At 40.0% G+C, this 14,158-nt stretch overlaps 1 protein-coding gene across 2 annotated transcripts in view; it reads right to left on the bottom strand.

Moving 5' to 3' along the window:
* The window catches only part of mpp2b (membrane palmitoylated protein 2b), a 42,738-nt gene that overhangs the window by 5,206 nt on the left and 23,374 nt on the right, over positions 1–14,158 (bottom strand). For both annotated transcript variants that reach the window (XM_042397562.1, XM_042397561.1), the window contains exons 3-7: positions 13,382–13,482; positions 6,096–6,248; positions 5,642–5,797; positions 4,606–4,833; positions 116–247 (exon numbers count right to left, since the gene is read on the bottom strand). In XM_042397562.1, coding sequence (XP_042253496.1) covers positions 116–247; positions 4,606–4,833; positions 5,642–5,797; positions 6,096–6,248; positions 13,382–13,482 — 770 coding nt within the window. The remainder of the gene's footprint in view (positions 1–115; positions 248–4,605; positions 4,834–5,641; positions 5,798–6,095; positions 6,249–13,381; positions 13,483–14,158) is intronic.

The raw sequence follows: 14,158 nt of genomic DNA, 5'->3' as shown, positions 1-14,158 counted from the left end.
ACACAAAAAAACGAGCAAACGTGCTCGAAACTCTCCAGGCTCAGCTCAACAAATTAATGCACAAAAATGCTGAATATACTGTATGTGGCTGAGAAATATTGGATGCTGTACTTACCTGCCACCAGTTGAGGTCCTCTTGATTGAAAATCTGCAGAATGTCTCCACTGTTGAAGCTAAGCCCTGCCTCCTTACAGGGAATCAGGTTATCATGGGACGGGTCGTAGTCAAAGTGACACTTTACAAAGGCCTGAAATGAGAAATGAACAAAGAGATGGAAAATATCAGTAAAAATGCTTTAAAACATTTCAAAAAAGTGGGGGTAGACTAAAAAAATACCACTTTTACTGAATTAACACTCTGGAATTGTACACCAAAACCACCTCTGGTACATGATCTGTGGTAGACAGATTGGGTGAGTGTCCATCACTATGAAACAGCCTTGCACACTTAAAGCCTACTCTATCTCTCTGCTCACTTTCCCGACATCTCAAGGCTACAGGATTCAGCTCATAAACCAAACCCTGTATCACAATCCCCACTGACAGGACAAGGAGTCTGAGAGACACACAGAAATAAATAAAGAGAGAGACAAAATCTGTAGCCATGGCAACCATCCCCCATCCACCCCCCCCCCCCCCCCCCCCGCACTTGACGCCTTTTCTCGTACTGAACTGAAGCATGAACATAAAAAAAAGGCTGCCAGCTCTTACTGTACTGTGTGTGTCTGCCTCATTCCCCTATAAGGACACGGTGGACAGACACACACACACACACACCCTTACACACACGATCAAAGTCTCAAATGGCCAAAGGAAACTGTCAGTTGAGTTTAATCACCATGCGACGGCCAAGCTGAAGGCATGAAACACAGACAGCTGGATTACGTTCAGAGAGAACTTTTGGGAACAACCCTAATCAACGCAACTTGCACTGTACAACATCTGCCTACATGGCTCTGTACTGTATGAGCACGACCAAATCATTCTTTAATATCTCTGACACACAGGATCTATTAAGTGTACAAGTATGCACTTGGACAAAAAAGTAAAACTAAACACTGGTAAACTCTGGTTTCACAAAGGAAAGGTCTTAAAGGTAGAGTCAGTGATTCTAGAGAAAGATTGTTCAATACACTTTTTGTCAAATTCAGCGAATATCTCCTCACAGTCTGCTAGCTTCTGTGTGTGTGCTGAAAAAATCCGGTGTTCATACACAGCCCTGGCTCTGTAAATGGGAGACAAACAAAGTGGCTTGGACTGAGCCACACAACACTATTCCAGCCAATCAGCAGGGGGCATTCATGCTTGTGCACAGGAAAGGGGGAAGTCATCAGAGCAGATGTCTTTGTGAGGACATGACAGTCTCCCGTCTCCAGCACCTGTTGAATGGTGGGGGAGGGCTGGCAAAGAGAGGCCATGGCCAAGTCACGCAGAAAGTGTTTTCTCACGGAACAGACATGTTTCCATTTTATTGAATGTATCAATCCACCCTGAAACCGAGACAATCTCACAGAGACCCCTGTGTTTTTTTTACACTGAGTCTGTTTCTGTTGCGTTTAATGAAGTGTAATCTGAGCAGGTAGCTGTTTAAATCAGACAAATATCCTGCTGAGACAGTGGATGGACTGTTGTGCTCCCATGAGACGAAATTCTTTTTCAGCTCATGATAGAGCGTGAGAGGAACAGAAGTGGCTCCACAGCTGACTCATTGCTCTGGATTCCACCATATTTCTCTTCTGGTTGTTGCCTTGTCAATGCGCGTCCATGAATTTGGGGGGCGGTGCTTCTGAAGGAGCATGCAAGGAGGGATAATATGTTTGGGTGTTTAGTTCAAATATCACCAATCTTTCCTCAAGATGACTGACTCTACCTTTAAGATGATATTCTTCCTACAGTCTGAACCTTTTGAGTTGTATGAAAGTGCCATGACTCAGAACAGTTTCTTTCAGTGGATAACCCTAAGAAATTGGTGGGAATTAAGTTTTCTTACATGAAGGTAGTTCTCTACCAGATTGGCTGCTGTCCTCAGTTTGAACAGTGTCTACAGCCATTAGTAGCTCTGTAAAGCTGTACAGCAATGCTTTGATCTTAATGCCAATAAGAGCATGCTAATGCTCAAAATGACAATGTTAACATGATGTTTAACAGGTATAATGTTTACCATGTTCACCATCTTAGTTTAGTGTGTTAGCATGCTAACATTTGCTAATTATCACTAAATGCAAAGTACAGCTGAGGCTGACAGGAATTAGTTTGGCACGTATGGAAAGTGGAGGGATTGTCAAAGTTATTACAATTTATCCTGAAGGGAACAGGTACCAAACTTCACGGTAACCCATACAATAGCTGTCAAGATACATCACTAAAAAACAAAAATGTCAACCTCATGGTGGTGTCAGAGGATCACCAAAGTCAGTGGGTTTCATCCTCTGGCAACTTTGAGCGTCTGTACAACATTTCATGACAATCCATCCACTGGTTGGATATTTCAGTCTAGACCAGTGGTGGACCAACCATCAGACTGACAGACTTACATTGCCGTCCCTGTAGTCATGCTGCTATCATGGCTAAAAAACAGCTGTAAATGTGATTCTTAACAACTGTGATATTGCTGTTGTCCACTTTTGGTAGTTTTCATGTTCTCATTTCATTTCTTTCATTTCAAGGATTACACGGTTCCTCTTTTGGGCTAATTCAAAGTCAAAAGAATAACTTAGAATTGAATTCTCATCCAGTGGAAAACTGACTTTAGTTCCAACATTAAGCTTCAAATACATCTCTCAAGTCTATGCTAATAGTCCTAGCACATAAACCCTCTCAATATCCTTTTCTTGTAGATTATGTTCTAGTATATTTTGGTCTAGTGTAAGGAATTAATTTAGTATGGCCTCTTCAAGCGCTAGTGTTCCTCTTCTCTATGGCTGAGACCAATCAGTCACAGAGCCTTGTGCCCAACATATCTCTGGCTGTATGTACTGCATCCTCTGATGTGCTCTATCCTCCTATCCTATTGGCAATATATCAACAGGCAAGATAACCCTTCTATTTCTCCACACTGTAAACTGGGTCACATTTTCAGTGTGAATAGTCTCCTCTGGCTCTTAGAAAGCTAATGTTTGTCAGCTAGCATAACCCAGTGACATCCACGCACTGTTTTTCATCTTTTTTAAAACAAGATCCTGAGGAATTTCTTACAAATATTTGATATGCCACACACTGAAGTATTCTTTCTGAATGTTGTGACTAAGGGAGGAAAGGATAAAATATAAAATGTCAGATGAGGACTCCAGTGTCATGAGCTGTGTGTGGGATTACTCTATCTCTCAGTCTTGTTTGTGGAGACCGCAATTTCTGACCCATTATGTATCGTCAGAAAATTATTATTCATTTGGATAACTGACAAAACTGTAATGCAGGTATTATAGCCAAATAGCCAATGTCATATAAAAAATCCCTCTGTAGTATTAGATTCATGATTGGCACAGCATCCAAGGTTACAGGCTGCAGTGAGGATGTCGTGGAGGACAGTGAGTGGTAATCATTTGACTGATGAAACTGACAGTATCCTTTTAACCTAATCATAACTTCCTGTACAATATTTATTTCAGGATGGGTGATCAGAAATTGATTTCACAGAGAAGAGATGAGAGTGGGTGAGATTCAATGTGGAAGCGAGATGTTTAAAATACAACGAGTTCTAAACAAACACACAGCTGTCCCCGTGTGTTTGTTTAGAAACAAAATCCAAAATGCAGCTGCCAGAACTCTTATGGGAATGTAATTTAAATTTGAGCACATAGCACCGACTCTGTCCTCACTTCACTGGTTCCCCATTTCACTAAGGCCAGACTATAGCTGGTCCTTATCACCTACAAAACTCTTCATGGAATAGCACCATCCTAACTTCTCAGTCCCTACATTCCCCCACGTACACTCAGGATAGAGACTACCTAACTATCTGAAATACTAACAAGCATTCCGTTGGTGTCAGAGGATTTTCATACTGAGCTCCACTACTGTGGAATGATTTAGCACACTCGAGCAGAGAGACAAATACCACTGAGACCTTTAAAACAAGACTAAAAACCTCTTTTCTATTTCTATTTTCACTCGCATACAGTTAAATAATTAAACCCTGTTTGCAAAGCCTGTACTTTCCTTAGTAATGGTTTCTGTTCTGTCTTGAATTTTTATTTTATTTATGTGTATGGAAACACACTTTCCTGTGCTACAATCTATTTACCTGTAATATGTACTATCCTTGTAAAGTGTACTGAGACTTCTATGATTTTACACTTTAAATGAACTTACTTCTAAGTGTGGGTAAGTTGAAGCACAAGATAAACAGGTGATCGGCGAGTCACTGGCAGTAGCACAGGCATTTTTTTCAAAGTGTTCTACTTAAGCCTGAAAGTGAAGCTCTCAATTTACTAGTTAATCTAAATTCCAGCCCTCATGCTTGGTCATGAGCTCTTGGTAGTGGCTGAGAGAATAAGACTTTAAACACAAGCAACCGAAATGAGTTTTCTTCACATGGTGTCTTGGAACTGGGTAAGGAGCTCGGATAACCAATATCCAGGAGCTTGTATAACTGTATCTGACTGACCTGTCTTGGTGTGTGTGGCTCCTGGTAGCTGGGCAGGATCTTCAGCACCACACTACCGCTCGCCTCCTTCAGCATCTCCTGAAGCACTTTGGGGTCGTTGCCCACCTCCTTGCCATTCACCTCCTTGATGATGTCACCCACGTGGAGCAGACCTTGCTGGTCAATCATGCCACCATGGAGGATCCTGGCAATCACTAGCTCACCATTTTCCACTCGAAAGGTCACTCCCTATACACAGTAGTAAGCATTTGTTATGTGGCTCAACTACACTCGATCAATGCAAAATCGACTTAACACAAACTCAAAATCTGAACACAAAAACAGTCTAGCATTGCCCTCAATTGCACAGTAGTTTAAAATTCAAGTAGGTGGGGGTGTTGTTTAAAATCTCAAGACCTAACTACTTTCTCTCAAAGGAATTCTCTTGATGCTCACTTGCTCTGATTTGGTCTCTTTGTTCTTTTTATTTAAAACAACAACTTGTGTTTAACTGAAATATTTATTCATATGCTTTTTATAGTTATTTGTCCTCACATTCTTCAAGTTGTAACTGTGAAGCACTTTGTAACCCTGGTTTTGAAAAGTGTTTCCTCCTGTTTGATCAAATTTGTATATGATGTGAGACCAGTAGTTCCTCAATTGCAACAGCTGACCTAAAGTTAAGCATCAAATGTCCCTTCAGCTACCTGTGTGTGAATTCACAAACCCTAATAATCATAATATTATGGTTGTGAAACCCGTGAAACAGTTGGCAGAGAGATTGTCTTGGTAGAAAGTGAGACATTAAAGCACCGACACCCTTGTCAGCTCCCTGCAGATAAATCACCACCATTTTGTGCTATGAGGCGGTATAAATCTGACTTATTTCCCTCTTAAACAATGCTACAAAAAGATCTCATTATGCTGAGTGCATGTGCTGCTCCCAAAACACAAATCATATCATTTATTGAGGAATTTTATCCATTAACAATTTACAATGGGTTTCTCTCCTGCCACAATGATTACAATGGATAGTTCATTAAGTGAGCAGACGTACCAGGTGCTCACCAGACACCTTACGGATGCCCACCATCCTGACTGCGTCGGGGGGCACAGGCTGGTTGTTGAGGGCTGCGTCCATGAAGGAACAGGGGCTAGGGGGAGGAGTCTCATAGTTTTTGGACGCCACAGAATCATGAGTCTCCAGGAGGGACTGTGGGTTGAACAAAAGGTGACAGAAAGACTGATTATGTTGATAAAAATTGTAACAGAAACCATAATATAGTGCACAAATCTGGTGTTCCTGCTCTGGTCTGTGCAGAGCTAACTTTCAGACTGCACACAGTGAAACACATGAACTACTGCAGCTCCAAATCAATTAAATCCATGCTGGCACAACATGCATCATTAAGCATGAACATCACTTTGAAAAGTAATCAAAGGTTTAGCCAGAGTGCATGTTCATTACAGCTAACAGTTTGCTGTGAGGTGTGAGCAACTGTTCTCCAAACCTGGAAGTGGGGCTCCTTCAGGATGCGGACCAGCTCCTCGGCTGCTTGGCTCCTGTTTGCGAGTGGGCCGAGTTCCTTGAGGATGTCCTGGACCAGCTCCACATTGTTCTCCCTCACAGCCTCCAGCTTGGGTTCCTCAAACCGCTCATGAGCCTGGGTTTTGATGAATATAAAACAGATGTTACTTACTGTAGGGTTACGTCACCCATCCTAAGTGGCACGATTGCCCGATTCTCAGATAACATCACCTCTCCTTTGAAATATATAAACTCCACTGCCTTTGAAAAGACAACTTTTATAACTTTCAGTTCCACCCTCTCAGTGAGCAGTTAATGCACCTTGCTGTGTCATAATGAAATGTTTTCCGACTTCCGCAGGACTGTTTGTTTTGCTTCAGTAACACAGTAAAAGGCACAATAACAAACAACTAAAGACAGCAACCTGAAACCGACCCCTGCTGAGAACAACACGCAGCCTGCACTCAATCTTGACTGAAAGACACAAAACCGAGAGAATGAAGCACAAACTTGAGTCAAGTCAAATCTTGTGGCCCTGTAGGTTTTTTCAGTGTGTGCTGTCAAACATCAATATTTCAGGGAACATTAATTTTTCACTTTCTCCTCTTCAGTTGCCAAGGACACAGGAGTCTGTTGTTATTGGACATGGCTTCCATACCTCTGGCCCAGGGTCAGTGATACAATATGAGTGAGTTATCCTTTCTCATCTGGTACATTTATGAATCATTTTGTATCCTGCACCTGGATTTTTCTTTATGATATTTCTATTTTTTTTTATCAGAGAACTGGGGTTAATGCATAGTGCTATTTTGCAAATGCAATGTGATGGAAATTAATTGAGTGAAAAACAAGTTTAAAAATACTGTATAAACCCTTCAAAGCCTGCAGAACTTAATTACAAATCAACAGTTTTCCAAGCCGCATGCAAATGAACTCATTTACAGTATGACTATTTGCAATTGTACACCAAGAGGTCTTGTATTTGAAGATTCACATTGTTAAGCAATCCCACAGAGGATTTCTCTGGTGGGACTCACTACTGCTCTGGCAGCCATGATGTTTGTTTGCTGAGGAAACAGCACCATATCCTGCTGTGAGACAGGATATGGTGCACATACACACATAAATAGATACACAGATATTCACAAATTCCTGCATGTACACACTCTCACATACTAATCATCATGTGTACCACTCGTACCCACACATACTGAGCACACAGGGACACAAGCGTTGCACACTTACCCGCACAGACAAAGTTATTTACACATGGATTAAAGCATGCAGATAGGGAGCTCTGCAGCCCGGGCTCAGCGATAGGGCAGCAGGACCTCGCTCATTTGGTGTTTTGGCAGAATTATTCCAAACCTGATGGAGCAAGCTGTCAGTATCTGGCCCTTGGACAACACGCCAGCATGGACACTGTTATGTGGCCATCAACATGACCCACAGAATCTCTGAGGAATGTGTTCGCTTCGACACCACTTGACAAATACTCAATTATTATATTGTACATTTTACAATATATCTGCAGAAGCTGGTTATGTTGTTGATATACAATCTATTGTTGAAACCAATTATATTCAACTGCTACTCTGCCAAGTACTAAAATTTGTGGCTTTCAAAATTCCCCATCCATTGTAATTAGAAGACAATAGTAATCTTGCTCCTCTCAACATAGACATTTTAGTTATAAAGGCTAATGAGCACTGCTGTTCTCAAGACAGGAAGCAAATAACAAAGCTTTGTTATAACTTTATTTTGCATTTTGTTGAGATGTTTCTTGGGGATTTCTTTTCTTGACTGTGAAAATGTAACTAAACTTCATGTATTTACAAACCAATATAGCTCAGTGGGGAAAGGGAAGGTGGGAGCTCATACCAGAGGCTTGTGTTTGAGCCAATATTGCTCTCACTGATCATCAATAGCAGTCGAAAAAGGTAATTTAAATGAAGTAAAGGTAAACCAGTTTCAGACATTAGCTTTGATGAAAATGTTTCACTAAGTAGGATTTCTGCTTGGTTTAGCTCCTACATAAATTATTGGACATTAACTTCTTTAAAATCATACTTCATGGTGAGCTCTGAGTGCTACATTAGAAAACATGTGCAACAGAACGTGAACGCAAGCTTATGAGTATGATTTCTGTTGCTGTACTTTCAGCTAAATGTCAATAGCTGTCTGGAAATGGGATAATAATTGTCAGGATTTGACCACTTAGCACATAATAACTAAATTGTTCGGTGCAAGCTGTTTTGTAATGCGTCAGAATTCATTGCTTTGGAGGTCATGTGGAAATATTTTACAAAGACCTTGGAGTCTCATTTACAGTTTGAAAAAGGGGAATGTGATGGCTCAGAAGTTAGGTTGAAAAGCACAGGGGACATAACTAAATGTATAAAAGCAAGTGTCAGCTCATTTAGCTGCCCTAAATGCCTCAATAGTTCTGATTGCTCAGTCAGATATAGAGCCAAGCATTGAGTCAGCGCCATAGTCATAACTGATAATAATCGAGCACTGCGGAAGCTCTTCTGCATGATGATAGCTACTGTTGTCAATATGTGCTCATTGTGGGCTTAATCATAGTTCAGATTCATTATAGAATTGTAGGTTGCACTGATTGCATCATTCTCTAGTGAGTATGGCGCAATCAGCGCAATTCACTGAAGTCACCATGGTATATGGTCACACATACGGACACTTCCTCTGCCCCTCTCTCCCTCCATTAACATGTTCTTTCCACCCTCAGCACATTGAGTGATAGCTTGTTAAGTGTTTATGGATCCACTACCGGTTCAAGAGAGATTATAATCTTGGAAATCTTTTTCACATCCTTCAGCAAGGTGTCTTTACTCAGAGCTTGCATCAGCAGATTAATCTTTTACGAGAAAGCTCATCAATACACCGGTATCACCTAGGAACTCTCAGACATACAGTACAAACAAACACCAGTGTCATGCTCTTACATGCAGGCACGCACACATACATATGCGGTTTTCTGCAGAGGAGAAATCAATCAAAACAAAGGGAAAGAGAGCGAGAGAGACACAGAGAGAAACAGGGATAGAAAGCAGCAGAGGAGGCTCTGTCCTCTGCAAAATGGGCGGCTATTGATGCAGTATTCCCTACTGCTCCCTGAAGATAGTCCATCTCCAAATTTCCTGGGCAGAACTCACTCTGAATTACTGAACGATACTGAACAGCCTTTTACCTCTGGCTCTGTTTGAGTTTGCAAAGTAGCCCACAGACCGCTGCATCTCCCTGGACAAAGGCACCTCATGGCCACAAACAGCTTCCACCTCAGTGCAACTGAGATAACACTGACTGTGCAATGTTAGGAAGAAAAATGTGGTCATCCATACTAATAACTGTTGACAGCACAAAGAAAAGGCAGAATAAATGCATTTCTGTATATGACGTGAACTGCATTTGTACTTTGTGCACCTGTATCTTTTTCATTGCATACCTTCGCAGTGCACAGCAGTGCACTTTTCGCTTCTCTTCTTGTTGCTGTTGAAAAAGTCCACATTTCTAAAAGGCATGCCGCTTTTGGCAAAAAGTGGAAGGGAAAGACTTCGACAGCAGAGGGAGAACATAATACTTAGTGGGAGGAAACTCTGATAAGATTGTCTGCCACTGCTAAGTTCATTCACCCCTCTCCCTTCACATCAAAAAGCTTAACTCCAAAACGACGACATCACTCTTCTCCTTGTAAATTTGTAGTGGGGATTGTTTTTTTAAGAGGGAAGGGTGAAAACTGGTGGAGAACTGAGACATTTTTGTGGTTTTGTTGTTTTTGGCAATCAGATGGAGTCAGATCAAGTACAGTCTATTCCAGTCTAAGAAAAAAAAAGGCATGCACCATGTTGTTCCTTATTAAGGCATCCAACATCACTGCTAGTGACACTGCTAAAACTGAAATGAAAAAAGAATAGCAGGTGCACGCCAGTTCTCAAAAAGAAGAAAATGAATGCAACAAAGCATATGGAGAAACTCCAGGTTTGCATGCTTCCCATTATGCATGCAAAACTCTGTGAAAACATGATGAACAGACTATTTTAAAGATTTACCAGGAATGCCTTGGATGGTTTGCAATCAATTATGAATCTACAAACTCTGGTTTGGATCTAAGCTCTTATTGCTCAGTGTTGAGAACCTCTGATCTGAGGTTAAAGTGCAGCTGTTTCATTCAGCAAAGTAAACTAATACATAACCTAGTCTACATCAAAACTGTTAAAGATATTTAAGGATTTCAGGTCAAAGTCCAGACTCAAGCCTCATTGACGTTGTGGTGAGACCTAAAACAAACAGCTGATTGTTGATAATCCACAAATGTAACTGACTTCAATAAGCTCTTTCAGAGAATGATTTATTGATATCAAAGTGTTGGTTGCACATGTTTTGTGCTGTTTCACACAGCGCCAAGTTTCAAACTTTCTGTTTTTTTCACAAACTTCTAAAACTTTTAGAATCAAATCTATAAAAAAATCTTAAAATGGGACAGAGGGTGAATACTGTCTGGAAGGTCTGAACAGTGTGAATATATTCTTAAATCATATGTAGGTTTAATGTTTACCTATGATTATTATTTTAAGGGGAAAAGTTTTTTATAGGCCAGTCAAGACAACAAAAAGACTAATGACGGACCATTTTCTTGGATAAAGGCATGATGTCCTTGGAGTAACTTCACTGATTTGCTTCCATCCAGGATCAGTTTTAATCTAATATCTGGGCAACTGCCCAAGTGAAATCTGCACAAATATAATATGGATTTGAAAACATATCTTGTTTATTCTGACAAATATACAGGGAGTGGACAAAAAATAACTATGTGTATATGAAGTGTATCTAGGTAGTACACTTTCGCAGTGTATATTTGAGTATTATTGTATTGGACTAGTGTGTTGGAACATCATTCTCATATTTCTCAGCCATCATACAGAATGATGTACAAATACAAGTTCTTTTTTGGTGGTGTGGTTTTGTTTTGTTGCCATAATTGACAGTTTGTAAAGCTCACAATGTAAAGCTTTTGGAGATTATTGCCACATAAGCATTGATTAGGATCTGTGGTGACTTTTACAATTGTACTTTTATGGTGTTTAAAGTGATACTCCCCCTGAAATCTTTAGATATCAAAAACTGGCCTCCCGTGGCTTTGAAAGAGAGGTGTAAAAAGTTTTTAGTTTTTAGTTGGGCATCTATGGCTTGAATTTATGTCAGTTACAATATATTCCAATTATGATTACATTTCATTTTGGAAAGAAATAATAAAACATCTATAAAAACCTCTAAGTAATTTTCAATTGAACATTATTATAAACCAAATAAAGATTCAACATGTTTTTGGAATAGATATTTAATTGGAAAACCTCAAGGCTTACCTTGCGAGAGAGCTGGATTTACGAAATCACAACATCAGAAGATCACACAAGAATCTAATTTGTCAGGCTTCAAGTGATGCACTTGTGTCTAATCCACCAATGATTCAGACCAATCAGCATCCTATAAAGATTCTCTAGTGATCTTGTGATCTCACGAAGCCAGGTCCCTCGCAAGGTGAGACGGTGATAGACAGGTGGTTCATCCAATCACTTGCCAAGTATTTTTTGAAAGTGTCTGCCCTTTTCCAAACAGTTTCCAAGGACGACTTCTCAGATGGTTCTGTGTAACAAACCATCTGACATGTCAGGTTACCTCAAGGCTGCTATTCATGTCTGGATTCTTCATTGATCACAGGTTGCCACTCCACCTGCATCTGTCAGCTTGTCAAACTTGTCAAGAATAACTGTGCTGCCCACTGACTGGCTTACAATTTTTGCTCTGATTGAATTGAAGAATCTTTTTAATTAGAGAGCTTTCGGTCAGAGACCTTCTTCAAGGCATCTCTGATTGGTGACAGAAATATTTTGTTGTCTCGTTAAAATGACTGACAGGTGGAAACAGTGTGGAAATGTCCCAAAAATAGTCTCATAGAAAGAAAGATGTCAGAAGATGTTTTCTATGTTGCTCCACTAAATATTCTTAGAAACATTTCTGCGTAGCATTTGCGTCAAAATGAAAATCCTTATATTAATCCAATATTTTCACTGACTCAACCTCTATACATTCAATATGCTATTACATTCACCAGACAGATTTTGAGTCCTGTACCAAAACAGAGAGCCTGCAGGTTTATCAAGTTACTGGCACCAACAACAGTTACAGTTACATGAGCCAGAGGTATGTATTACCTGGGTTTAAGTTTGTACATCACCTACAACAATAGCAGCTCTTTCTGATATGCCTGTCATTACAAGTATGTCCATCCTCATCCACATCATCCGCCCTCCTCTGTAACTGAGAGAGAGAAGGAAACAAGCAGTCTTTGATGGCTACTATCAGTGCCCATTTTGCCTCCTTTGCTTTTGAAGTTTGAACTTCAAACTCAAATCCCTTACGATGTTAACTGTTATCCCAACACCATGTTTCAAAAAAAACATCAAACCACTGAGAAAAGTGACTAAATTACTCAAAGCCTTTTAAATCAATCTTCGCAGGTAAAAATCATGCTAGTGATAGTACTGAGCTGTAAAGATGGAGGCGCTATTTGCCTCTTTATATTTGAGTTTTCAACTCAATTTTGCTGTATGAGACTGTATGAAAATAAAATGCCAAATGCCTCTTTAATTAGCATTTAGCATTTAATTAGCATATAAGAAAATAATGAAGCAAGACCATTAAAATGGAAATGTGATTGCACTTGATGAATTTAAGCTTCATTTTTAGGATAATTATTGTAAGCTGAAATTTAAAATTAATTGTAATATTGTGTTTGACTTAAGTTTCCATTTTGCAAATATCATTTTAATAAAGCTTCTCATATCGCACGCAAATCTCTTTGAAAACATGATACATATTTTCTGCATTATGTGAAAGTGTTATGAAGCCATGCATTAAAATGTATGAAAATGATAATATTGAAAAAAATGTAATGTTAAGGCAAAAATGTGAATATGAAAGGGGAAAATGTAATGAAATCAAGTACAGTGCCATTTAACAAATTTATGTGCATAAAATGCCCTTATTTTAATGATTCAGATATACTAATGGGCAATCCAACTTGATATAATTACTCTGTGTTGTATTTAGTTACATTAAAGTCCTTCGATAGTCCATCCCTGGACACATACCAATTAAACACTATGAATGTCCTGCATGTCATTTCCATACACACATATTTCATCATACACATACTGTCCTAGTATTGCACAACAAAGCTGTTCTCACCACTGGGCTCTCCATGATGCCTTTGAGGAAGATGAGGTCCAGGTCATTAGCAGTTGTGGAGCTTGTGCTGTCACTCAGCGTGTCCAAGGCCTGATGCATGGCTACACACGCACACGCACATACACACACACACACACAAAGAAAAAAAGAAGAGAAAGAACAGATAGTTCATTTCCACTTCCCTCTATATTCTAGTTACCCATGGGAAATAGACTGAAAAGATCACCTCAGAGAGAGAGAGAGAGAGAGAGAGAGAGAGAGAGAGAGAGAGAGAGAGAGAGAGAGAGAGAGAGAGCACATTTACAGTAGTTTACACTACAAGGCTGAGCAAGAGGAGGCTGGGGGAGGAAAAGTGAGCGGGGGGTGAGGAGGGAGAGGGGATGGGAGCTGCCTCACATCCTTTCCCATGCAATTTCACCTCTGTCAGTCACCCTCCTCCTGTGTCTGTCAGAAGCGACATTATCTTTCTCCCACAACTCCCAACTTCCTCTGTCTCCCTCCCACGAACATGTTCATAAACACACACATACACGTACGCAAACACTCCAGCTAAACAATGACAGAACAGACAGAAATTGCGAGGAGAATGAACATTTTTACCAGTTTGTCTTCATCATTTTAGTGCATGCATCAAACTTTACTTGGACTAAATGTCAATACATAAGTGAGTTCTGCAATTTTTTCTACTCTTTTTCTGGTTCATGGAGCAATCTTGATGATAAACCTGTAAAAGAAATTCACACACACAAACAACCTTATCTCAAAGCTGCAATATCA

Source organism: Thunnus maccoyii, chromosome 20 (genome assembly GCF_910596095.1).
Source record: "Thunnus maccoyii chromosome 20, fThuMac1.1, whole genome shotgun sequence".
Lineage (NCBI taxonomy): Eukaryota > Metazoa > Chordata > Actinopteri > Scombriformes > Scombridae > Thunnus > Thunnus maccoyii.
This window is presented reverse-complemented; position numbering and strand designations above follow the sequence as displayed.